General features: G+C 40.7%; 2 protein-coding genes and 1 long non-coding RNA gene across 4 annotated transcripts; 1 reads left to right on the top strand and 2 right to left on the bottom strand.

Moving 5' to 3' along the window:
• Window positions 1-7,535: 7,535 nt before the first annotated feature.
• On the bottom strand, window positions 7,536-12,001 carry LOC113502464 (uncharacterized protein K02A2.6-like). 2 transcript variants are annotated; one of them, XM_026884043.1, is made up of 2 exons: window positions 10,852-10,944; window positions 7,536-10,489 (listed from the first exon to the last, which is right to left on the bottom strand). In XM_026884043.1, exon 2 carries the CDS (start codon window positions 10,339-10,341, stop codon window positions 7,609-7,611), a length of 2,733 nt encoding a protein of 910 aa, XP_026739844.1. In that variant the 5' UTR covers window positions 10,342-10,489; window positions 10,852-10,944; the 3' UTR covers window positions 7,536-7,608. The 2 variants fall into 2 exon arrangements, with proteins under 2 accessions (XP_026739844.1, XP_026739845.1); XM_026884044.1 differs by having other exon boundaries at window positions 10,397-10,489; window positions 10,852-12,001.
• Window positions 12,002-13,973: 1,972 nt separating this feature from the next.
• LOC113502502 (sorting and assembly machinery component 50 homolog A-like) lies at window positions 13,974-18,872 on the top strand. The gene is made up of 9 exons (XM_026884102.1): window positions 13,974-14,137; window positions 15,279-15,404; window positions 15,801-15,923; window positions 16,411-16,506; window positions 16,700-16,784; window positions 17,142-17,465; window positions 17,653-17,834; window positions 17,913-18,362; window positions 18,737-18,872. The coding sequence occupies exons 1-8, from the start codon at window positions 14,117-14,119 to the stop codon at window positions 18,360-18,362; spliced, it is 1,407 nt and encodes a 468-aa protein (XP_026739903.1). The 5' UTR covers window positions 13,974-14,116; the 3' UTR covers window positions 18,737-18,872.
• Window positions 18,873-19,377: 505 nt separating this feature from the next.
• LOC113502504 lies at window positions 19,378-26,909 on the bottom strand. Its single transcript, XR_003401358.1, has 2 exons — window positions 26,820-26,909; window positions 19,378-26,505 (listed from the first exon to the last, which is right to left on the bottom strand). It is a non-coding gene; the product is annotated as an uncharacterized LOC113502504 (long non-coding RNA).
• Between the last annotated feature and the right edge of the window lie 331 nt (window positions 26,910-27,240).

Here is a 27,240-nt window from a genome sequence, read left to right as displayed (position 1 = left end):
TTAAGAAAACCTGTTCACCTATTTGTTTACCGAGGGTATCGTTAATGAGCTGGTGTTAGTGGCATTTTTTTTGGTTTTAAAACACGGCTAATTATTGAATTCAACACAAAATATCACAAATTTACACAGCTGAAAAGAAAAGCTTCACAAAACACGATTTTAAAACTTGAACTTATTCGCTCAAATGACCCGATTCGACTAAAACTTAAGCTATTGCACAGAATGCACTCAAACATAATGAATTACCCTCTTGAACTAAGGGTAAACATTTTTGTACCTACCTTCATAAAGATTAATCATTAGAAACACTTAAAGCTCTTGTTATCGCAGAATACGCGCTTGGCCAAGATTCCGTGCCGCTGAGTGTATATTGTATTTTGTACATTTTTGTGTTGTTAAAATTGCAACAGAAATCCAACTGCATGACAGTCAGACTGTCCTTGGATTTTTATTAATAGGGAGCCATTTTATAGTGCGGGTACCCTCTATCTCGGCCAGGTGGACTATGGTGATACTCTGCCTCATCACAGCAGTCGAAAGTAGCTCGCAGTGATCGGCCCTCGATGAGTTAATGAACAAACTTCAAAGCATTTTGTGTTGTTTATTTGTTTTAGGTTTTCTTGCAAACATTAAGAGTGTTCGGAAAAATATTCTTGTGGGTGTTGTGTGACCAAGGACGAAGATAAGATGCATCGGATGGAGCAGATCATGCGAATGTTGAGGGTAAGTGCAGTATTTTGATAATTATCATTACAACATTCACTCACCTTCTTGTTTGTTCGTCGGTCCGGTTGGATTTTTGTAACTCAGTTTTGAGGCATTTCCCGATAAGCTAGCAGGCTGAACCTTTCAGGGTAGGATCAAACTCATAGACTCGTAAAATTTTGTCAGTGGTTATTCTTACGGGTGGATTTCTGGCGCTTTCATTCATTTGATCGCGGAGTTGAGAAACCTTAAGTTCCGCGATTCGTAGCGTGTCGAAGCTCGAAAAGGCGATATCGCAGAAATCGCGTTGTTTTAACGATTTCCTTAGTTTCTAGCATAGCATAGCTCGGAATAGTCGATATCGCGGTGATCCGTGAGTTTTGTTATTTTTCGTTTCTTTAGGGTTTCGTAGCACGACTTACGTCGGCGTTGCTCGGCGAAACTCCAAAAGTCGATATCGCGGAAATCGCGTTGTTTTAACGTTTTCCGTAGTTTCTAGCATAGCATAGCTCCGAATAGTCGAAATCAAGGTGATCCGTGACTTTTGTTATTTTTCGTTTCTCTAGGCACGTAGCACGACTTAGGTCGGCGTAGCTCGGGTGAAACTCCAAAAGTCGATATCGCGGAAATCGCGTTGTTTTAACGTTTTCCGTAGTTTCTAGCATAGCACAGCTCAGAATAGTCGATATCAATGTGATCCGTGAGTTTTGTTATTTCTCGTTTCTCGGGGGTTTCGTAGCACGACGTAGCTCGGCGAAACTCCAAAAGTCGATATCGCAGAAATCGCGTTGTTTTAACGTTTTCCGTAGTTTCTAGCATAGCACAGCTCAGAATAGTCGATATCAAGGTGATCCGTGAGTTTTGTTATTTCTCGTTTCTCGGGGGTTTCGTAGCACGACGTAGCTCGGCGAAACTCCAAAAGTCGATATCGCGGAAATCGCGTTGTTTTTACGTTTTCCGTAGTTTCTAGCATAGCATAGCTCGGAATCGTCGATATCGCGGTGATCCGTGAGTTTTCATCTCAGGATCACCAACGGAGTGGAAGCTCAACGACTAGTGCAGGTCGCAGCCCAGGATTCACGAGGTACGTGCGTGCATTGTATCTTTACTGTAGCCTGTCTAGGATCTCGCAGAACAACAAATAATTAACGTATTTTTTTTTATCGTAAGACCACCTCCTGGTCTCCCCAGAGTGGCATCCGCATCACAATTTCATTTCGGCTCTGGGGAGACCAGGAGGTGGTCTTACGATAAAAAAAAATACGTTAATTATTTGTTGTTCTGCGAGATCCTAGACAGGCTACAGTAAAGATACAATGCACGCACGTACCTCGTGAATCCTGGGCTGCGACCTGCACTAGTCGTTGAGCTTCCACTCCGTTGGTGATCCTGAGATGAAAACTCACGGATCACCGCGATATCGACGATTCCGAGCTATGCTATGCTAGAAACTACGGAAAACGTAAAAAACAACGCGATTTCCGCGATATCGACTTTTGGAGTTTCGCCGAGCTACGTCGTGCTACGAAACCCCCGAGAAACGAGAAATAACAAAACTCACGGATCACCTTGATATCGACTATTCTGAGCTGTGCTATGCTAGAAACTACGGAAAACGTTAAAACAACGCGATTTCTGCGATATCGACTTTTGGAGTTTCGCCGAGCTACGTCGTGCTACGAAACCCCCGAGAAACGAGAAATAACAAAACTCACGGATCACATTGATATCGACTATTCTGAGCTGTGCTATGCTAGAAACTACGGAAAACGTTAAAACAACGCGATTTCCGCGATATCGACTTTTGGAGTTTCACCGAGCTACGCCGACCTAAGTCGTGCTACGTGCCTAGAGAAACGAAAAATAACAAAAGTCACGGATCACCTTGATTTCGACTATTCGGAGCTATGCTATGCTAGAAACTACGGAAAACGTTAAAACAACGCGATTTCCGCGATATCGACTTTTGGAGTTTCGCCGAGCAACGCCGACGTAAGTCGTGCTACGAAACCCTAAAGAAACGAAAAATAACAAAACTCACGGATCACCGCGATATCGACTATTCCGAGCTATGCTATGCTAGAAACTAAGGAAATCGTTAAAACAACGCGATTTCTGCGATATCGCCTTTTCGAGCTTCGACACGCTACGAATCGCGGAACTTAAGGGTTTCTCAAAACTCCGCGATCAAATGAATGAAAGCGCCAGAAATCCACCCGTAAGAATAACCACTGACAAAATTTTACGAGTCTATGAGTTTGATCCTACCCTGAAAGGTTCAGCCTGCTAGCTTATCGGGAAATGCCTCAAAACTGAGTTACAAAATCCAACCGGGACCGACGAACAAACAAGAAGGTGAGTGAATGTTGTAATGATAATTATCAAAATACTGCACTTACCCTCAACATTCGCATGATCTGCTCCATCCGATGCATCTTATCTTCGTCCTTGGTCACACAACACCCACAAGAATATTTTTCGAACACTCTTAATGTTTGCAAGAAAACCTAAAACAAATAAACAACACAAAATGCTTTGAAGTTTGTTCATTAACTCATCGAGGGCCGATCACTGCGAGCTACTTTCGACTGCTGTGATGAGGCAGAGTATCACCATAGTCCACCTGGCCGAGATAGAGGGTACCCGCACTATAAAATGGCTCCCTATTAATAAAAATCCAAGGACAGTCTGACTGTCATGCAGTTGGATTTCTGTTGCAATTTTAACAACACAAAAATGTACAAAATACAATATACACTCAGCGGCACGGAATCTTGGCCAAGCGCGTATTCTGCGATAACAAGAGCTTTAAGTGTTTCTAATGATTAATCTTTATGAAGGTAGGTACAAAAAATGTTTACCCTTAGTTCAAGAGGGTAATTCATTATGTTGAGTGCATTCTGTGCAATAGCTTAAGTTTTAGTCGAATCGGGTCATTTGAGCGAATAAGTTCAAGTTTTAAAATCGTGTTTTGTGAAGCTTTTCTTTTCAGCTGTGTAAATTTGTGATATTTTGTGTTGAATTCAATAATTAGCCGTGTTTTAAAACCAAAAAAAATGCCACTAACACCAGCTCAGGTTGCACAAGCCGTAGCACTAATCGACCAAGGGCTAACACAGCGTGAATTTGCTTTAGTACTTAACGTACCCCGTTCTTCGATGCAATATGCATTGAAACGATATCAGGAGACAGGTCGCTACTCTCGTAGGCCAGGAAGTGGTGGCGTCAGATGCACGTCTGTACGGGACGATCGCTTTATTACGCTAGCAATCTTAAGAAATCGCTACCTTACAGCGGTTGAGATACGCCACAGGCTAAAAATCACGAGGGGTGTCAATGTTAGCGAGCGTACAGTAAGAAGACGAATGGAGGAAGTGAATTTAAAAGCCCGTAGACCAGCACGTGGCCCACTTCTTCTCAGACAGCACCGAGTAGCTCGACTTCAATTTGCTAGAGAACACGTCAACTGGACACACGAGCAATGGGCTAAAGTACTGTTTACTGACGAGTGTAGAATCGCTTTGCGTGCTCCAGACGGTCGAGAACGAGTGTGGAGAAGAAGAGGAGAGCGATTTTTACCAATAACCACCACACAAACTGAGAGCTTTCATGGCGGCTCAATAATGGTTTGGGGAGGAATAAGTTCCGACGCTCGCACAGAGCTGGTCATCGTCGATAACCGCCTGACTGCAGCCCGATACATTGAAGAAATCCTTCAGGAACACGTTTTGCCTTACACAGGCTTCATAGGAGAAAACAATTTTCTTCTAATGCATGATAACGCTCGTCCGCACGTTGCACATTGTGTCGAGGAATACCTTGAGGAGGTCGGTATTAGAAAATTGCAGTGGCCAGCTCGTAGCCCAGACTTAAATCCAATAGAGCATATCTGGGATATGCTTAAAAGAAAAATTAAGGCAAACTCCAACCGCCCCAATACTCTAAATCAGCTTCGCAATGCAGCACTGGTCGCTTGGGATAGCATACAGCAAGTGGATATCCGGAACATCATCCAAAGCATGCCAGAGCGCATGCAGGCGGTTATTAGAGCTAGAGGAGGGAACACCCGATATTAAAAACACAAAAAAACAACAAACATACAGTTGTTTTTCAATCCATAGTGTATTGAAACTGATAGTGTAAAGTTCTTCGTTTTCTGAAAAAATGTGTTTTAAAAAAAAACAGTATTTTGGTGTAGTGTACTTGAGAAAAATAATGTTTAAAATCATGAAAAATAGTCAATAGACTTATCTTATTTTAATTTAGTGTCAATATAAGTTCCAATTTAGAATTATCGTCAAATTTCTACGTGGCCAAGTTTCCGTGCCGGTGAGTGTATATAAGAGGAAAAGTATGAGGAAGCTGATTGGTCTAGTGGTAAGTAGCCAGCAGTGAAGGCTATACCGGAAGTACATAGTTTTCAATTTCGACCCAGGATAAATGGTTGTGTTCTGTCTGGGTGTAATTTACCTATAATGTGTATGTATTTAAAAATATGTAGTTTTGTAATTTTGACTATAAAACTTTTATTATGCACCTAATTAATTGAATATTAAAATTTTTAAAAGTACCTAACTTGCGACTCCGTGTTCAAGATTAGTTTCAGTGATGCGTTCCTTCGTTGTTTCAAAAGATTTTTCAGACATCATCAGTGGCGTAGCTATCATAGGGCCAGGTGGTGCAGTGCACCAGGGCCCTCGAGCTCAGGGGGCCCTATAGCCTGAGCTTTGGAAAAAAATGAAAATTTTAAAAAAATCAAAAAAAAAATTCTTGTTAGCAGGCTCGAGGCTCGAGCCTGCTCACAAGATTATCTTTTTTTTTTAATTTCTATTTTTTTTTATCCAAATCAACATCACCAATAACACCAAAATAACACTCCTTATTTAACATTTCCAACACATGCACCAAGCGTCATCGATAAGCTCGTGCTGTTTGTTTGTTATTGTTATTTTAGTTATATGGTAGTTTGGATGAGTACGCCCGTAGCACATTGGATCAGGTCACGTGCTTGACGGTCGTGAGCTTAATTCACAAATTCCGCCCATCAACTTTTTAATGAAGTTTTCATTCGCTCTTGCCTTGCATCAGTTCTTATTTATGATATTCGTGGCGATGTTTTCAACTTTCTGGGGTCTGGAACATACTACAGTAGTTGATGCTAGGTGTATCGCTGACTGTTGTAATCCGTAATTCCCTACTACCAGCCTTATTTCATCAAGTATCACCGCTAATGCTATGACGTTCATTCCGCACATCCATCAATCTGGCACCAAATTCTGGTAAAACTCATTTCCGCAAGAAAAATTTCCAATAACAAGATATGAATGATACAGGTTGCAGCACAACGGTAACCGTGTAATCTATGATAGCTCTCAACCTGATCGGCAATCAAAAATAACCAACGTTTTTCTAAACTTAAGTTCAAATTGACAAACGAGATACTATCGAAACTATAATATCTTCTTATGAGTTAATATTGATTTTACCGCATCGTTGCCAAGCAATCTATACTAAACATTGACAAGCAATAAAGGAAAATCTCAGTAGGTACTCCGAAAGTCTAAAATTTCGATAGTTACCAATTGAAAATTATGGAAAGAAAAAAGGAACTTAGCGGTGCCGCAAAGCGGAAACAACGTCAGGAAAGAGAAGAAAGTAAAAACAAATTGCCCAAGCTAGATAGCTTTTTTACGAAACCGCTTTCTGCTACAGTTCCTTCAACAGCCGAAACATCGGTCAAAAGTGTCAAGTGTTCATTTCTTGATAGCGCCGACGCAGCTGTGTTAACTAATAAAGTGATTCGACTAGATCAGGATCCAATAACTACCAATACTACCATCAATGCCCCTGCTGAAAATGACTACCTCGACGCTTCCGTGCAACCTACAGTAGAGGAAACATCCATTTCTACATCTCCGAAAGTTCTCGAAATTTCAAATGACTTGGGAAATTACATGAACAAGAAACTGATTGATAACGAAAAACGTCTGATTCTCGACAAGGGACCTTTAAAACCTCCGGGACCTTTTCCGAAGGACCCCCACCAAGACAACAGGAGCTTTTCAGAAACGTATTACGTTTCTACGTCACAATACGGTCCAGTTGATCTTGGATTTGGAGACAAGTTCTTCGCAGATTATTTGATATAATAATTACCCTTGCGATGAGTTCTTTGGCTTTGAGAGGACATCGAGAGGATCTGAGTTAGGGAGGAAATCACGGAAATTTTCTCTCAATTGTCCAACTCGTTGCTAGATACGACCACATCTTGCGTCAAGTTTTGGATATGCCCAAAGGTAAGAAATTATATCGTTTACTGTGTTTATAATTTATGTTATCATAATCTAATGTTTTCTAATCTCCCCATGTTTTTAGGATCAACAAGATATCTGAGTGCAACGATTCAAAATGAAATGATCGAGTGTTTGGGCACCAAACTGGAGAATCATTTATTGGATCGAATCAGGGCGTCACCGTTTTTCACCATCAACATGGATACCACGCAGGATGTATCAAAAGTGGATCAACTGAGCATCGTCGCAAGATATGCAGTGGTATCAAGATCGGAAAATGGACAACCAATCGATATTGAAGTAAAAGAGGTATTTCTCGGTTTCCACGCAGTCAGTAAACACAGCGCCGCGGATTTGGTAAATCAAAATCTCCGAAAAGGGTCTTGATTTTTGATAAATAATAGACGTTTGCATAGTTCAAGCTTCTATTTTCAATTGCCGCCATTCCAAATCTGGCGCGTCGCTCCTCACTTAACCACAGACAACACAAATATTTATAATCATATGTAACACCTCCACCCTTAATTATTACAGATAAACTTACTTACTAAATTATATTAAACAACATATCAATAATAATCTTAACAATCTTATAATATATTTTCTTACTTCAATCATCATCAAACCCATATCTCTTAACCGGTTTGCGTGTACGATTACTAGTTCGTATATCCCGAGTAATAGGAACCCTAGGACTACCCGTCTCCTGCACCTTGGGCATATTTAAAGGTACACTTGACGTTGACAAGGGTTCACTTGTAACCAAATCACTTCCGTCTGTTTGCGTGCGGGATGTTTCCTCGACCAATGCTTTCGTCAAGCTGGTTCCGTTTGTCCGGTCCGGTTCTGTGTTCGGCGCTCGATTATTGTCCGAAGGAAACACGAGAGAAGAGCGAGAGCTCTTAACAGGCTGAACTGGTTGAAAGTTCCTAAAGTTTGCATCTACTAGCCTAGCTGTCCTATTTATCACTCTTGGTTTTAGTTGGTCAATGTGTCTATGCACCTCAGTGCCGTGGATAGATTTAACATTATAATCTGTACTACCTGTTTTCTCTATAACAGTCCCTGCAGACCACTTGTTTGAGCTACGGTATTCTCTGAACCATACAAGGTCCCCCGGATTAAACTGTCTTGTGACGCCACTCGATGTAGCTTCTACTGTCTCTTGGCGAGCTCTAATAAGTGCCTTCTGGTCTGGTTTCAAACAATCTAACCGCATGCGCAAGTTGCGCCCTAATAACATCTTGGCGGGGCTTTCCCCGGTTGTATAGTGTGGTGTGTTTCTGTACGCCAGCAGAAAACGACACAATGTGGAGTGTACGTCGGATTTCGATTTAATCGCCTTTTTAATGCTCTTTTTACAAATTTTAACAGCGTTTTCCGCTGCCCCATTAGAAGCTGGGTGATAAGGTGCCGAAAATATATGTTCTATACCATTATTATTTAAGAATTGCTGAAATTCTCCACTGAAAAACGGAGGGCCATTATCACTAACCAATTGTTTAGGTAACCCAAATCTCGCCCACATCTCTCGTAATTCTTTTATTACCGCTTGCGATGTGGTGCTCAGCATTCTAATAGCTTCAATCCACTTTGAATGTGCATCGACTACCACTAGATAAGTAAGACCGGCTACCGGTCCTAAGAAGTCTACGTGTATCCTGGTCCACGGTCGATCTGGCCACGGCCAGGCGCGGGGCGCATGCGCAGGTGGTGCGTCCGCCACTTCAGCGCACACGGTGCAGCTGCAACATGCTGTCTCTAGTGCCTCGTCTATTCCCGGCCACCATACGTAACTTCGCGCTAACGATTTAGTTTTGACTATGCCCATGTGACTCTCATGAAGCTCAGCGATCACTTTATTCCTACACGTACTAGGAATTACTAGCCTATGTCCCCACATTACACACCCTAGCTCAATATATAATTCCTTTCTACGGTTAAAATATGGTTTTAATTCTTTCATTTCGACCTCGACCGGCCAGCCATCGTTTATATATCTGGCTACTCTGCTCAATACACTATCCGAAACGGTTTCTTTTTTTAACGTTTGATAATCTAATAACAATGCTTCCGCGGCAAAGTGTAAATACGTTTGTTCAGGTGTGTCTAATTCTTCACTAATAACCCCTTCTTTATGAGTGCTAATTAACCTAGACAAAATATCTGCCGTGTTTTTATCTGATCGAATGTACTCTATATTAAAATCGTAAGCTGATAGTTTAATGGCCCACCGCTGTAAACGACTCGCCGCCGTGTTCGGTATTCCTGCATGGGGCCCAAAAATTGTGACCAGCGGTTTATGATCTGTACGTAGTGTAAACTTTCTGCCATAAAGATACTGATGAAACTTGTCTACCGCGAAAATTATAGCCAAGGCTTCTTTATGTATCTGGCTGTAGTGTAACTCCGCGGCAGTGAGCGCCCGCGATGCGTACGCCACAACCCGCTCGCTGCCGTCAGACGCGCGCTGTGCCAGCACGGCCCCCAGCCCGCGTGCGCTCGCGTCGCATGTTACTATGCTCTCCAGCGATATGTCAAAGTGTGTCAATACTTCAGTACTACATAGAAGTTGTTTAATTTTATTGAACACATATCTATGTGTTTTAGTCCATTGCCAATGTTTACCTTTCTTAAGTAATTCGTAAAGTGGTGTAATATGAGTACTCAAATTCTTAATGAATTTTCCATAGAAATTAACCATACCGAGAAAAGACTTCAACTCTGAGACGTTAGTTGGGTCGGGCATAGATAGGATCGGTTTTATTTTATTTGCATCTACCCGTACGCCATGTTTATCAATTATGAATCCTAAATATTTTACTTGGCCTACCATAAACTCACACTTTTCTTTTTTTATTTTCAACCCATTCCTCTCTAAAATACTAAAAACCTGTTCAACTCTTTCTAAATGAGATTCTAATGACTTATTCTTTATTAAAATATCATCATAGAATATGACTACGTCCTGCACGTTTTTAAAGAGATTCATCATGAACTTTTGAAAAATGCCCGGACTGGAAGAGAGACCATAAACGAGGCGATTGTATTTAAAAAGTCCTCTGTGTGTATTAATTACTGTGTAGTTCCGAGAAGTTTCATCCAAAATTAATTGATTGTAAGCCTGTGACAAATCTAGCTTAGTAAAATAATGATTGCCACTCAAATTACTAAATAAGTCCTCTACCTTCGGGACCGGGTACCTGTCAACCAGTAAAGCCTTGTTAAGTGTCACCTTATAATCCGCGCATAAGCGTATTCCACCGTCTCCCTTCCTCGCTATAACTAGCGGTGTGGCCCAGTCGGACCGTTCAACGGGCTCGATGACGCCGGCGCGCAGCATCGCGTCTAACTCAGCATTGACCCGCGCCAGCAATGCATAAGGCACGGGGCGCGCTCGACAAAATACTGGCTCGGTCCCATCCCGCACGCATAACTTGACTTCTTCACCGGTATATTTGCCCAACGTGCCATCGAATAGGTTGTCATGTCTGGAAATGATATCGTTAAACATTTTATTTTTACATAATTTAATGTGGTTACATCTAGTAAATTTTGGTATCTCAATATTCAATTCCGATAACCATTGTCTACCTAGTAAATTAGTAGTACCCTTATCGATCACATAGAGATCTAGTTTCTTCATATTTTTCATATATTGCACATCAGTCTCTAAATACCCTATTGGTTGAATGACAGAGCCATCATAAAATTTTACTTTCATTTTACATGGTTTCAAAGGTAATTCTTTAAAATGCTCCTTATACGTAGACTTGCTTATACAGGATAACGCAGAGCCTGTATCAATCTCCATCGATAAGGTTTTATTATTAATTAGAAGCTTTATACACACCGGTTTATAGTTGGTTAGTGACATTTGATACATCGGTTCCTCGTTTGTACCCTCAACGTCTTGCTCCGAGCCGGAGTTGTCATCCATCGCTGGCTCGCTCAGCCAGTACGCCGCGTCGGTAACGTCGTTGCTGCGTGCGGTGCGAGCGTTGCTGCGCCCCCCGCGCGCCATGTTGCCGCTCCGCCATACACCCGCTCCGTAGGCGCTCGACCCGATCACGCGTCCTCTACGTGACCTTCCTCGCGCGCCATTATTCCCGCGGTTTGAAATCGTAGATTTTATGCGACGATCAAATTCTTTTTTTCTACAAACTCTTCGTAAATGGCCAGGTTGTCCACAATAACTACATTCGAACTCCTTGTACCTACAGTTATGTGCCCCATGACCGTTGACCCCGCAGGCTGAACATTTATTGAGTTCCAACTTGTGTATTCTCTCGCTTAGTTCCCGGCTGGTAGTTTGTTCCTGCGTTCCCTCTACGGCCCCGGCGTCCCGCTCAGCTGCCTCCAGAGTATTGGCTAATACTAGCGCTTTTTGATAATCTATGTTATCTTCCGCGAATAACCTCTGACGTATATATTCGCTACGTAACCCGCACACAAACTGATCCCTCAAATTTTCTTCTAAATTGATCTTGAATTCACAATAACGTGACATCTTTTTCAAATCTGCCACGTAATCAGCTATCGTTTCTCCCGCTGATTGGCGTCTTTGTCGGAACCTATACCTCTCCGCGAGAATTGATGGTTTCGGCTGTAGATGTGCTTGCAGTAATTCCACCGCTTCTTTATATTTCAGGGTTGATGGTTTTCTCGGGCTCGCCAAAGTAGACAGTAACTCATAAGCCGGTTCGCCGATAAGAGCTATTAATGTTGGTAACTTCAAATCTTCCGCTATTTTGTTAGCAACAAAATACATTTCGAGACGATCGACGTACGCCGACCAATTCCCATTTTTTATGTCAAAATCTCGAACTTTCCCAACAGACATTTTTAATCACCCCCAAAGCACTATACCACAATAATTTAAGACTTTATTCTGCACCGAATATCGTTCCGTTATCCTCGTCGCCACTGATAAATAATAGACGTTTGCATAGTTCAAGCTTCTATTTTCAATTGCCGCCATTCCAAATCTGGCGCGTCGCTCCTCACTTAACCACAGACAACACAAATATTTATAATCATATGTAACAATTTTAAAAAGTGTGTTGGGCAAGGGTACGATGGGGCCAGTTTAATGAGTGGTGCGTATAATGGCGTGCAAAAACGAGTTAAAGATATTCAGCCAAATGCAGAATACGTACATTGCGCCAGTCATAATTTGAATTTGGTCATAAATGATGCCGTTCGAGGTTCTGTCGAAATTCAGAAGTTTTTTGCAACAATTCAAGACCTATTTAACTTTTTTGGAAACAGCATCAAGCGCTGGGACCTTTTATCGAAATTCACCGGTGAATCAGAAATTACCTTGAAAAAATTGAATCCAACAAGATGGTCCAGCAGGGTTGATTCAATAACTGCAGTCAAACTTCGTTTTGTCGATATCGTTAAAGCATTGTCCGAAATAACGCTGAAGAGTTCCAGTAAAGACGAACGCAGTGAAGCAGAGATTATCAAATCAAAAATGCTGAATTTTGAGTTTGTCTTTCTTTGTGAATTCATGCGCAGCGTATTGAACAACATCAATTACGTTTCAAAAGTCTTGCAAAAACGTGACATCGTTTTGGACGAAGCGACTAAGGCTTTGGACGGAACAACGGATAAATTAAAAAAGTATCGAAATGACTTCGAATCCTTCAAATCCAAGGCCACCGAAACCGCGAAAAAATACAACATCGATCCTACCTTCCCAGAAAAGCGACGAAGAAAAACTAAAAAGCATTTCGATGAATTGGCTTCTGATCACCGATTCGAAAACCGGGAAGAATGGTTTAGAGTAACTATTTTCAACGATGTACTCGACATAATAATCGGTCAGTTAGATGCGCGTTTCAGTGGTATGAGTGCAATTTGTAAATCGTTCGACTTCCTCATTCCGAAAAATTTGCTCAGCTGGAATGAAACGGTTTTAGTAAAAAAATGTGATCAGTTTCACAAGAAATATTGCGATATAATTGGACCCACGTTTTCGATGCAATTTCTTAATGTGTATCATCTGATCCTCCCTCAATTGACGGAGACGTGGTCTATTCGCCAGCTTTGCAAGGAAATCATAACGAAATTTGGCGTGCTCGAATGTGACCTTACGGAAGTGTATAAAGCGATGCTACTGTTTCACACAATTCCGGTTACGTCCGCGGCAGCAGAAAGATCTTTCAGTAAACTGAAGATCATAAAAAACTATTTAAGAAACAGCATTCGACAAGATCGCCTCCGACATTTATCGTTGATTGCAATAGAAAACGAGGCGGCATCAAACTTGGATTTGAGTGAAATCATAGATGAATTCGCAAAAATTAAAGCGCTAAAGAGATTGTGAATTGGACGGGGAATTCTTTTAAAAATCATTTTTTCTCTTGATTAATAAAAATTCTATATTGTTATGTGCGTCGTTGTTTATTTAGTCCCTTTGTCTTCCACTGAACAGATGAAGAATTTGATAGAGACGACGTATGGATTTAGCCTACAAGGGATGATTCAACCCACTGTTTCCTATTCTTATTCCCTATCAATCATTTTCACATAAATATATAAGTTCAAACTACGCGGAAAGAGGGGAGGAGGGCCCAATTCTCTCCCTCTGCACCAGGGCCTTTGTCCCCCTAGCTACGCCACTGGACATCATACGGGTATTTTATTGATTATGATTAACAAATTATCGAATTTTAGTATCTCATCTTTAAAATAAATAAATTGCCCAAATGTATTATAGTAGGACTTATACTATGTTTGTATGTAAATATAAAAATGCTAATTGGAACGTATCCAAGCAATTGCCATTATAAAACCATCAGCTGATTAAAAAAGCTTTTGGCTAAAATGTTTTGTATAAAATAACCTTCATTAAAAAACAGTACAGCTTAAATACTTAAAAAGAAATAACTTCTACATGTTTGAACTGCACTTTTGATACCTAATATTTTCGATTTATAATAATTTATATTTTGGTCGATGTTGCCGTTCTACAAAACGAACTGTTCGGTCGCTGTCAAACCTTGTTGTTTATATAATTTCAAAATAGAAAATTCTAAATTATTATAAGTTAGGATTGTTGTTTATATTGTAACTTGTGTTAGGTGGTAGTTTAATACATAGTCGTCGCTATGGGCACAGTACATGCTAAGGTAAACGTTCAATATATTTCTCACCTAAATAAGTTAGGTTATTTTTACATGAAACTGATAAAACTCATTTTACAATATTTATTCCTTAATTTGGTTGTTATTTGTCTCTGTCTTGCTTGAAAATGTTCTTTCATTGTGTGTATTTACTTATAAATTGCCTTTTCACATATTTCTGCATTATAATACATTGAAATCATAACTCAAGGATTTTTATATGGTTTTAATTTTAGAGCTGACCTAACATAGGTGTTAGTATGAACATGAGTACTTGTATCAGATGCTGTGTTCTGTTGAAGCTCAAGCTTGCTTCTCCGGTCGGAGTGAGCTGTATGTAGTATACATAACATGTTGAGTTGAAGCACAGTGCGGACTGTGTGATTAGAATATATACTGCGGCTATATTTGTCGATTAAGGCTAATTTACGAACTCTGAGTTTGTGTTTTACCTTCAAATAGGTCTAAGCCAATTTTTGCATAGTAAAATTGTTATTTCAGCCGAAATAATTAGAAAATCTTTCAATTTTATTTAAATACTACCTAACTGATTTTGATCACAGCTCCGAGACACTTTCCATTAGAAAAGTTTATTAAATGAAAAAGCTAAATTCAAAGGAGTTTGATATTACATAAATACATAAAAAACCTTAGTACGCCTATATTCCAAATGCCGTGTGAACCTATAATAGGCATGCAAGAAGCTATGTTCTCACTTTCTTATTTGTTAAAAATGTATGTTATGCTGTTGGTATATGTAATAAATAAATATTTTCTTACAATTAAAGGCTCTTGCTTATTATGTGTGTTTGGAATAACAGAAAGAGATATTAATCAATAAACAAACAAAAGTTTAGTATAAGAGATTTATGTACAAATCAAGATATCATCATTTTCAACTGATAAACATACTTGTATATTTCTAAAAACATACATAATATAGATAAATTACACCCTGACACAGAACAAATGATCATGCTCATCACACAAACATTTGTCCTGGGTGGGAATCGAAACCTCCGGTATAGCAGTCGGGTTCACTAACCACTAGACCAACAGGCCAGTCAAATAGTATAATGATAAGATGATTATAATAGAATATATATATTTTTTAAACATTATAATGAGTTGTATCTGTGTATGCCAGGCTCAGCACAGCAGCAGCGAGGTGGGCGGCGGCGCGGGGGGCGGGGGGCTGTTCGAGTTCGACGAGCCGATCGAGTTGGATGACGATGCACTGCCCAAACCCACCATCAAGCTCAATGGAGTGCGGGTGAGATGTTAGCATGTTGGTTATATACTACACAGCTGACTCTGCTGATTTATTATGAAATAGTTGCTCATAATCAACGCTCATTGAAGATGGGTCTGAAAAAAAGCTAGTTTTGTAGGTCACTTTCTACTAATTCAAGTGGAATGTTCTTCTGTGGGAGTTTGGTGGGCTGTTTCTCCCCTCACAGCAAAAGCACTTAGGAAGCGGTGAAGGGAGGGCGTAACTGGATGCTGTCCAATGTAATCTGACCTTCAAAAAGTGCTACTTAGTAGCCTAATTTGAATAAATGACTTTTGATTTTGAGTCCGAAACAAAATTACTTATCACAATCTTTAATCTTAAGTAACATCTGTTTCTCATTGGCCCTCTCTCTACATTTGCCATGTTCGTGTGCAGGCGCGCGTGGACCGCGTGCACGTGGACGGCCTGAACCGCACGAAGGACGACATCATCCGCAGCACCGTGGACGACCTGTTCCTCGCCACGGACTTCGAGGACGTCATCCTGAGGGCGCACAAGGTACCGCCACCGACACTACGCCACGTCACACTTGTACAGTCAGTTGTTACGTCAAGACGATGTAGTCAGGTTTACGTCAAACAATCAATTAGTATACCGTAGTCCACTGGACTGGACTGGACATAAGTTGTAAAGTTGAAACACAACTTGGTCCTCCACATTCACTACGACACACACCTTCGACATCCAGTGGTTTAAAATACCATCTTTTCTTTAATTCCTAAATCTCAATGGTAAGTTATTAGATTTTTTGTTTATGCTTCATAGTGTCGGAAAGGCAGTACTTGCACCCATGGTATTGGGTTCAACGTAATATAAAAAAGTTTTAACTTACATTTCTTTAGCGGCCGCTGTGTATGCTTTAACAAATCTGAGCTATTCTACCAAGGATCTGTCACATCTACTCCAGCAATAATGTCGAGAGTCGAGAGAATCACTGATCTGCTTAGTTTTCTGTAACAACATAAGGAAAACCTTATGTTGACAGGTCCGCCGCGCTCTGGACGCGATGGGCTGCTTCCGCGACATCGGCGTCTTCATAGACGTGTCCTCCGGGCCCGGCGCCACGCCAGAGGGACTCGAGGTATACGTTGTACATCATCAGATTATATAATACAAGGCTACCCTTCTGGAAAGGACCTCACATAGTTCCCTGTGGTACCCCTGCTCTCTGCATACATTATTATGCTGGACTGTATCGAACGCTTCAGTCACATCGCCTCACATGTTTTGCTATCTATATACATAGTGTAACGTGTTTGTCCGTGTGTCCGTAGGTCACGTTCCAGGTGCGTGAGTTGTCGCGCATCGTGGGCGGAGTCAACACCACTGTCAGTGAGAACGAGGGCAACCTCGTGCTGGGTATGTTGTACTACATGTCAATATATGATGCTATATGGGAGAGCTCTATATGTACACCCCTATATATTGAACCCTGAGCTAAACTAGATCTCTCTGTCTGTCTGTAGTTTGTTATTAAAAGATAGAAATAAAATGCAAAATTTATATGGGTTAATTTTCTATTTGGTATTCATTTTTGCGCTCTATATGGTCCTTTTCTATTCAGTTTCTCCTGCCTAGAGATTTTCCAGTAATGGTGCTGAATTAAAGTTACTTATTAAGTCAAAAGATTGACCTGAGGATCTTTCAGTGTGAAAATAAAAACATGTTTTCATATAATTTTCTTAATTTTCTCCATTTAACATTTGTCTTGTCCAGGCGTGAAGCTGCCGAACGTGTTGGGTCGCGGCGAGCGCGTGGCCGCGGAGTACAGCATGGGCCACCGCTCGTCGTCCAACTTCAGCGTGTGCGGGACCAAGCCCTTCCCGCACAAGCCGCTAGTCCCGGTCCTGGCGGCCTCGCTGTACCAGCAGAACCACGAGTACCCCTGGTCCGGCTACCGGCTGCTGGACCGCGGCCTGCTGCTGGACCTGGCCTTCAACACGTCGCCGCACACCAAGCACAACCTGCAGTGGGAGGGGATGGTGCGCGAGACCTCCGTGCTCAGCAAGACCACCAGCTTCGAGGTTCGCGAGAGTAGCGGTGAGTCACCCCTGACACTGTCACACAGTCTCTCGCTTCACCTTGTAAAAAACCACTGTATATCGAGACAATTAAACTAACAAAAGATCAATTTATTATATTAGTAGCATTATATTTATACCCTTATAAGCACATGTCCCGTACAAGATTTTCCTTCTGTGACTCTCTCTGTGTCGTTCGGTCGCAGGTCCGCAGATGAAGTCGATCCTGCGGCACATCGTGTGCGTGGACCACCGCGACGAGCCCATCTTCCCGACGCGCGGCTCGTGGCTGCAGTTCAGCAGCGAGGTGGCCGGCCTGGGCGGCGGCGTGGCCAACCTCAAGACCGAGCTGCAGGCGCAGTCCAACCACACGCTGGTGGAGGACGTGGTGAGTGGACCCGGCCGCAGCGAGGAGTCCCGTCAGATCCAGCCGAGCGGCCCTCACTCGCGTGTCTACACTGTACAGGTCCTGCAGCTGACGGGCGCGCTGGGCGTGCTGCACGACGTGTTCGGCAGCGAGCTGCCGGACCAGCTGTTCCTGGGCGGGCCCACGTCACTGCGCGGGTTCCAGCAGCGCGGCGTGGGCCCGCACAGCGACGGGCAGGCCACGGGCGGGCGCGCGTACTGGGCGGGCGGGCTGCACGTGTTCGCGCCGCTGCCGTTCCAGGGCGCGCGCGCGGGGCTGGGCGCGCTGTTCCGCTCGCACGCGTTCGTGACGGCGGGCAGCCTGGCGGGGGGCGCGGGGGCGGGGCTGGCGGGGCTGGGCGCGGCGCGCGTGTCGTGCGGGGCGGGCGTGTGCGTGCGGCTGGGCCGCGCGGCGCGGCTGGAGCTCAACTACGCGCTGCCGCTGCGCACGCAGCCGCACGACCAGCACGCCGCCGGCCTGCAGTTCGGCGTCGGGGCCAACTTCCTCTAGGTCAGCTCGAAACATTCGTTTCATACACAGTTACAGTTCTTGATCATGAGCTAAAGCATGTGCGGCCGAGCGAGTTAAAACGCTCACATTAGACCGCTGCTTTACTTCATCTTGTTCGATACTTATTTTACGCCTTTTTTTAAACAGCGCATGAATACCTTTCTTCGACGTTACGAGTAATATCGTGCAATAATTTAAAGCTCGTGATACAAAATTTGCATGATTAAATGTAACTTGAAGCCACTAAAACCTTATAATGAGATCATGCCAGATCGAATAAGTGTCCCTCAAGGTCGTATCTTTGGACCCATGCTCGAGATGATTTTTCTTTACATTGTTCGAGTATTCATTCGGTGTTGTTGTGTACCTCGCAGTGAGCAGTCGCCGGCTGGCGTCGGACGAGCTGATTGTAAATATGTTCCCGAGCGTAGGGCATCGTGCAACACGAGTATTTATTGTTAATAGATGGAGTTGCCGCAGGGCGAAATAAATTGTTTAGTTTCTTAGTTGTGACAATCGTTTTATTTATGAATCTCCTTTACCATTATAAGCCAACTAGTTATTTAGCTCAGTAGTCCAGGAGTCAAGCTCACGGAATCCATTACAAACTCAATTATAGTACAAACAGTGGATAAATATAAATAGAACTGGGATGGGATATCCCGTATTCTCAACGAGTATTGAGCTAAGACAACCATGCATTGGTTATAAATAACAGAGAAAGAACTTAAGCTAGGTTAAGCAGGACTTTCCAACATTATCAAAAATATTGTTTATTCAAACAGGGATGTAAGAGACATTCAATTTTTGATTCGGAAATTATATAATTCAGGTGAACCAACTTAATATTTCGTGGGAAGTCTATTAAAACGTAGCCTAGATAATTGTTTTTACGATCATCTCCGCTATGTTCTATAACGGATATACGTTATTTCGGATAAAGGTTAACCTCAACAAGTTCTTCAAACTTGAAGCTTCAAAACTAACGGTGAGGGTTGTAATAAAACGTCGTGTGTATATATGAATCACTATCCGTTTAATATAATATGTACAAGTGTATTCACAGATGGTCGTCGCTTACATCTAGCGCGTTATCATATATAACATATATATACTCACTGTTAGGCCCATTTACATGCGTCGTCTTCGTCTACTTAACATTACTTATAACTTGACGGCCGGCAGGTGTGCAGGGGCTTTTACATAAAAACTTCTCATTTTAAACAACATTAATAATTTGTACCATTTTCAGAAGTATACTTGATAAAGTAAATTAACACAATGTTGTCTTAAAACTAAACAGTATTTTGATTTGAATATGATTTTAGAATCTTAAAATTTACATTAGACTTTCATGTAAACATTTGAAACCCAGCTGGTTGACACACAGGGCCCTACAGACCTGCCCGCCTCACAATACATATATAATTACTATGTACATCATATAATATACAGCATATTACTACAGATACACTCGTCCCAGTCGCGTGGGAGCTGTCGCGGCGGGGGGAGGACGTGCCACTCACATTACTACTTCATTTTCAACACATTCATTGAATTTAGTGAAAGAGTTTTGTTAGAAACTGTTGATTATTTATTTTAGAACATACGTGATAACTCTGAAATACTGCTTCTGCTCTCGAATGACTTTTTTCAATAGCATTATAGTTTATTTGGAAAACAACACGCAATATTGATTGACAATAATTTTACAAGCTAAACCTACCTATTTCATTTCTTAGCAGTCATTCTTTATATAGTTTAACATACAAAATTATCACCTGAACAATATTTGTGTAGGAGGAGTTTACATTTTCCAAATCAACTGTTACCTATATTTTTCGAGTACAAAAGAGGTACTTTTAATACGAAATCCCTCTAATAAAGCAAAATTTCGACAACCGTTATCATTGACAGCAAAAACTTGAATGTATAACAATGACATAAACAACATTAAAACTAAATGTCATTTCCACACATTTGAACATTCTCTTTCGAAACTAACAATTGTAGAAACATCACATACATATATCTCTTGGCATTTCATTATCTGTCTAGTTGTAGGAGTCAGTACATCCGCCCGCCCGCCCTCGGCGTCCGCCCACAGTATATTGTCAGGAGTCTGCGTGAGCGACTGTCGGAGGCACGAGTTACTACTACGGTACACTTCAGTAAGGGGACAATGTTCGGGTTGATACGCGACGCTGTGGTAGCTGACACCTCGCTTGTAATCATTCACTATTATTATTATATTACATTGGTAAGGAATTTGAGTAAGAACTTACCATCAAATTCCTTGGCTTGACTGATAAGGCCCCGCATGCACGTGGCTACACAGCCGTGTACGCAGGGCCTTACCCCCTCAGGTGCCAGCGCACAGAGCGTCACTCGAAGCACCTTGGCGTGTGGTTCGCGCGACTCTGCGTCTTACACTAACATATTTAAGTTATTGTTTTCCACTTAACACTAGCTGTACACTTTCACTAAAACATTGTCTCTTAACATAATCTCTATTATTTATAATAATCACTGTCTCGCAATGTTTCAACAATATTGACCGGTCGATGTGTAAAACCGAACACACTCAAACGCTACTGCACTTTGAACATCTTTCAAAGTTTCACTCTAACTATCGTTACGTTACACCTTAAAGTGGTAGATAGAATGACACTTCACGGCACTTAAAGGGTAGTAACGTTTCAGTATTCGGTTGTAATCTCTTGCTTTATGAAATGTAAAAAACTAAAATTTGTGCGACGTCACACATTGACCGGGCACTTTGCGTAATATCCGCACTAAAAAATAACATTGTATATAATAATATTCTCGAATACTATGGCAACACTTTAGGAAATATTGTTGTTTAACAGTTTCAAAAACATAATAATATAATCTAGGAGCATTTCATACCAATTTATTATTTACTAATATTTATTTATTTCATTTATTTACGAGAGCCAAAACACCGGTCCTAGACAGACGGTTCGTGAATTCGATTCCCAGGCAGAATAAACGTTTGTGTGTTGAGCACGATCATTTGTTCTGTGTTTGGGTGTAATTAACTATATTAGTGTGTGTTGTGCTAGGAGCGGTGTCCGGCCCTCCGCCACTCACACAAGTTACAACGATCACGCAACAGTATTATTTACATATAAATGCAATTTGTCATAGTTGGTCTATTCCACTCTGATAGTTAATAGTTTTAGATATACTACCTTTTATTGCAATACTAACTATCGCCCTCGGCTTCGCTTAGGGGATGTGAAGCCACGACCGACATTTGGTACATATATTGTGTCAATTATAAGCAGGAAAAGATCGTTTTATCTTTTCAAATTTAACAGATATTAAAATTAAAATTGTTGCTTCATTGCGTACCCTGCAATTATCAAACTAAGCAAAATTTACACATTTTACAATTCATTAGAAAGTCAGAAGCAATCATAGTCAAAACTTTGCTTTTCAAACAAACATTATAATACTTCATAATTTGTTTAAAATATCAAGAGATTTACAAAACTGTCGTGTCCAATAAGTAATATAGCTAAAACTATAACAGTCAGTATATGCCCAAGCATCGCTGAGCGGTCATATAATATACACTACGATAACATATACAATATATATTAGGACATAATAATATACATACATATTATATAGTAATAAAACAAGCTCCTACATACACGTGGCAACACAAGTCCTACCTATATACAACTTAGGTTCAACAACGTGTGACACTAAAGTTGTCAGGCGTTGCCTCGCGTACGGAGAGCTTTAGAAACTTACAGTTCTGTAGGATCATGTTGCTTACTGCGCGGCTGATGTAACTTGACACGTCGGGAGAGAGCTACGAGATATCGCTGTCTCTGTTTAACACAGCTAGCTTATATACTTTGATCTCGCTCTGACAAACTTTTGGATCATTTCCGAAGTGCCAAGTTACGTCGGCCGTATTACTGAACGATTAATGTTGAATATGACATTGTATGCGTTCAATAAGGAATCATGAATAGACCTGTAGTGTAGTGACAGGACTTACTCGCAGGGGTACAGGCAGAATGCGATAACTTTGCGATGTCGCTGTCATAATGTATTTATTTTGTATTTGTGCAAATGTCACTATGACAACGATATCGCTGTTTTTCGCGTGAATTTTTTTATTAATTTTAAAACGAATATCAGCTAAGTCGGTTTAGCTAGTGTCGTGATTAGGTGAGACTAACGAACAGGAAGATTATTTGTAAAATAGATTAAAGTAAAAGATCAACAAAGTGCGAGTCAATTTCAAAAAAATGTGCGAGTCAGACTCGCGGCTGAGGGTTCCGTACAAGTAGGATATAGAGATATGAAAATTAGAAAATAAATTCATCACCGTGCTAAACTCAATTTTGTTGTTTGCTCTTATAGCGACTACAGAAATACGTTATTTTGTAATAATTTCGTTAGTAGCCGGACAGTTAAAATCGCCATCCACAAAGTAGTGTGAACATATATTATAACAGAAACAGAAAGATATCGAGTGAAGTCACAGGACTTAGATAGTCTTAGTACATAATATATGTAATAAGTTCAAATTAAGAATTTAAAAACCCAATAAACAATGTTTTAGGTATAAAATCATACTTTATCTCGTATTACAAGGTCATGAGACGTAGCCAATGTTCAACTCCTTGAATTTCTAGGGAAGGCAACACGGACCCGTTCTTAGTGTTAAATATAATAGTCTTTACACCATCGCACTAAGGTTGATATTCACAATTTCTTATCTCAACTCCTCCTATTAAAAAAGACCACAGATGTGGAAGCGAGACGTCGCTAGTCTAGTGCGCCGACTCGCTCACACACCTGCTAGTCTCACTCTGAGAGGAGTCCTACTCTGATGTAATGTGATATAGTTTTTAACATTATAATATATTAACATAGACTACATAAGGACAGTGACCTAGTGCCTGCTGTCCGCCGTCGCAATAACCTTTTGACCATTAGTTGGCACTGCACGATATACTCTGTATTGTTATTTCACTGTATTTTGGTGTCTTTCGGGTTTATTTATATCTATATAGGCAGCTGAATAGACGACGAATAATTTGTCTTCTGTATATTAGATAAGTTTAAGAATTATATTTGTCTCTTTCTATACAAACACATATAAAAAAATAAACGACTGATATATTTCAGTAATAAATACGATTTTTTAATATGTATTGCAGTTTAACATTGGTGAATGTAACGTGAAGGTAACTTTTAGACGAATAGAAACATCTACATTGTTAAAAATGGTTTAACCCAAAGAATATAGATTCATATAATTCCACTTTTACAAGGTACAACTTATTCGTCGTCTACTAAGCTCCAGAGAGAGGCAAAAAGGTGATCTGTATGATAGTATATTATGTGATAGTAACATAAAATCATATGTTCAACGACCATATAGGCACGTGTACACGAGTTACACATCTCCTCGCTAACGCTGACGAATCCCTCAAATGTATTGAACTGGCAAGTCACAGTCACGTCACTTGTCGAAGAGGAATTCACATACATTCATTCTCATACATTTGAAGTTTTCTATTGTTTTTGTATGTTAAAGGGAGGTAACATTGAGTACTGTTAGAACACAAGACGGGTTTAGTATTTGTTTTTTCATTTGAAAACATGATTTTGTGTTACATTAGACTGAATGTGTTTATAAAATAAAATATATATTTAATTAATAAGCATTACGAGTTGAGATTGTAACTTTATATGAATAGGGCAGTATTCAAAATACTTCGGTTGGAAGTTAAGTGGTTAGGACCTTGACTGCTATAGTGCGGGTTCGATTTCCAGCCAGATAAAATGATGAGCAAGGTTATTTCTTCTGTCTGGGTGTATTAACAAATATTTAAGTATGTTTATCAGTTGTCTAGTATTCAGCACAGAAATTGCTTAGTTTGACACTAGATGGCGTTGTATCTAAGTTACGGAAAACAAATGTCAATACAATCTAAACTCGTATCACATTCAACAAATCCATAATATTAATATATATTCTCGTGGAATGTCTATAATATACAATGCGTTACATATAATATATATTCTATATCTATATACACTTACACACTACATAGGCTGTATATATCGACCATAGACAAGTGACGTTTACGATCATAACGTAGAGAGAATAGCTTAAATGTACCTATGTCAAGTGACTTTTCCATACACAAAAATGATTTTCGTTGTCTATGAGTGACAACACTCATGCATGCTTGACATGATTTATACTTGTGCAAGCCGAACGAAACCTAGTTATGAACGTTTAAAAATGAACATTTATCACTGCATACTACTTTACAGTGACAACGAAATGATATTTAAAGATACCATTTTTAATCTGTCTCACTTTATGACTACAGACTTGTCACGTGACATATATTTGAGCGACACTATCTGCATTAATGCCTGTAATAACGTTTCTTGTCTATGAGTGACGTATAATAATATAAAATATTGCTATCTTTTATCCGTTGTTATTGTTTAGAATATTGTTTTGTTTTTGTGCTACTTCAGGTGGTCATACCAGAAAAATATATAGACGAAGCCGAGTGTTGAACTAGACGTGTAGTCAGTCGCCGGCTGTGAACTATTACACAGTGGTTATCGTTATAAAGCTGATGTATTGATAGCCTAGTGGTAAGATCGTTGGACTACCAGATCAGAATCTTAGGTACAAATGTCTTCACACACTAATGGGTCATAATACTCATGATACTTTGCCGAGTTTGATACTCTTTTGTGCGTTATGTGGAGTGTTACAGTGTTAGGTATATGACAATGTAATTATCACTTGCTTAAAACGGTGAAAGAAAACATCGTGAGGAAACTACACTCGAGTATGCGTCAAGAGTGTGTAAAATCACGTAAGACTAGGGTTTAAGTTGAATGTTTGTCAAACCCTTCGCGATACGAGTATTAAATTCTTAATTGCGGGAGTTTTAACGTCCATTAAAATAAAGTTAACTTTGATACTAGGTTGTACATCAACCATACGATCAGAACAAGTCTTCGATACACATCAACATAGCGGATACTCGCTACAAATGTACCGTGCTAATGACCACACGTTAAGTTTCAAAGAAACGTGAAAATTGAACTAAAATTTATACTTTTTCCATATTTTTTTTTGGTATAACTGTAAAAGAATGAAACATGACTCATATAAAATATAAAACAGATTATAATAACAATCTCGAACGTTGATCAACATTAGACCATTAGACAGTTTGTTCACCGCTGTGATCAATCAATGTAACTTGGCACGGAGCTAAGACATATCGCTCACAATATGTTATATTTTGTATTTAAGTAACCAAGTTACATTGACCGCACTTTAACTCCATAATTGTGATTATGAAACTTACTTCCAAAACTGGTTTCATTTTGAATCGGATTGTTTGAGATCTTAATTCGGTCCTTAAACGGTATTTTCAAATCAAACTGTGAGTGAAACTGTGACGAGTGTTATCAGCGTCTTTAATTGTCGATAAAGACTAATTCCGACTTATGTCACTAATCTGTGCTAGTGTCGATTAGACGAGTGACTCGATTCCATCGGGAGTAAATTTTCTTGTTAGTTAATTTGAAAACAGGTTTAAATTGATCAACGTTCAAGAAATTGTTAGATATCACCGAATTTGCAACAGCAACGCGATAACTATACAACTAATAAAGCTGTAAAACATGTATCAAGTGTAATGGAGATATTTGAACTGTCGGTCCGTGACCTCGGTAACTTGGCTCACAGGGATCGCAAGTTTGACTCGTGTTTTACTTTCAAATATTTCTTATACATATATTTGAACATAATTTTCTTAAATAAAAATCATTTTTATTGTATCGCTATCGCGTTGCTTTTGCAAGTTATATAATAACACCGGTTACTGGTGATATCGTACATATATTTAGAGTTATATACCTTGTAACATATATAATATAATGCTGCGGTGACTCGGTATTGAATGTTGTGGTGCTGTTGGCTTTGTACCTCTCGCTGCTGATGTCCGGGGGTGTTGGGGGCGTGTGGGGGTGTTGGGGGTGAGTGTGTCGCTAGGGTCGGGGCGCGGCGGGCTGGGCGGCCGGCTTGGGCGGCAAGCGAGGGGCACCGCTAAAACATAATGATTATATTATTTAGTTTCTTTTATTGGCCATAATTATAATGAAAAGGCACGATGCAGTAAAACATTTCAATTTTAAGTTATTTTTAACTAGGTTTTTCATGATGATGCGTAAATGTCACTTAAATGAAAAACTCATCAAAATTACTCTTTCGTTTCTCAATAGGATTCCTTGTCGACTTCTCTGTCGTCGCGTCGAGCTCACAACTACAGATTTAGTGACTCTATTTTCGAATCTAATCAAAGTACCCTTGAGTAAAGCATTCTGTAATGATATTAGTGAGTACTGTAGTAGTGTACTGACTTGTTGTTGTGGTTCCTCCGCTGCAGGATGGTGGAGTGCGCGGGGCGCAGCAGCTCGGGCGGGGGCGCGGGCCGCGGGGGCAGCGGCGGGGGCAGCCCCGAGCCGGGCCCCGCCGCGGCCCCGGCCCCGGCCCCGGGCCCCGCCGCGCCCGCGCCGCACGCGCCGTACACCGGGGACGCGCCCGCCGCCGCGCTCGACGACTGGGGGATACACCAAGTCATTGTAGAATATAATATATATTAATGCTGATACAAAGTGTCATTGATCAGCCAAAACTAAACATATTTAATTAAACTAATGTACCTTCCTTACGTGTTGTTGTGTGAAACCACTGAATGCGGTGGAAAACATTTCCACCACGCACGGCAACGTACGAACATGCCGCATCCGTCTCGATATTGTCGTGTACAAGTTTGCAGTT

This window comes from Trichoplusia ni, chromosome 17, assembly GCF_003590095.1.
Source record: "Trichoplusia ni isolate ovarian cell line Hi5 chromosome 17, tn1, whole genome shotgun sequence".
Classification (NCBI taxonomy): Eukaryota; Metazoa; Arthropoda; class Insecta; order Lepidoptera; family Noctuidae; genus Trichoplusia; species Trichoplusia ni.
The sequence above is the reverse complement of the archived record's forward strand: the minus strand, read 5'-3'. Positions and strand labels throughout refer to the sequence as shown.

Bases quoted from the DNA above. Each gene is read 5' to 3' on its own strand.
- LOC113502464 (XM_026884043.1), bottom strand. From the start codon at position 10,341: ATGCTGCGCGCCGGCGTCATCGAGCCCGTTGAACGGTCCGACTGGGCC.
- LOC113502502 (XM_026884102.1), top strand. From the start codon at position 14,117: ATGGGCACAGTACATGCTAAG. The intron at 15,924-16,410 runs GTACCGCCACCG...TTATGTTGACAG, and splicing joins TCATCCTGAGGGCGCACAAG to GTCCGCCGCGCTCTGGACGC. The intron at 16,785-17,141 runs GTATGTTGTACT...TGTCTTGTCCAG, and splicing joins CGAGGGCAACCTCGTGCTGG to GCGTGAAGCTGCCGAACGTG.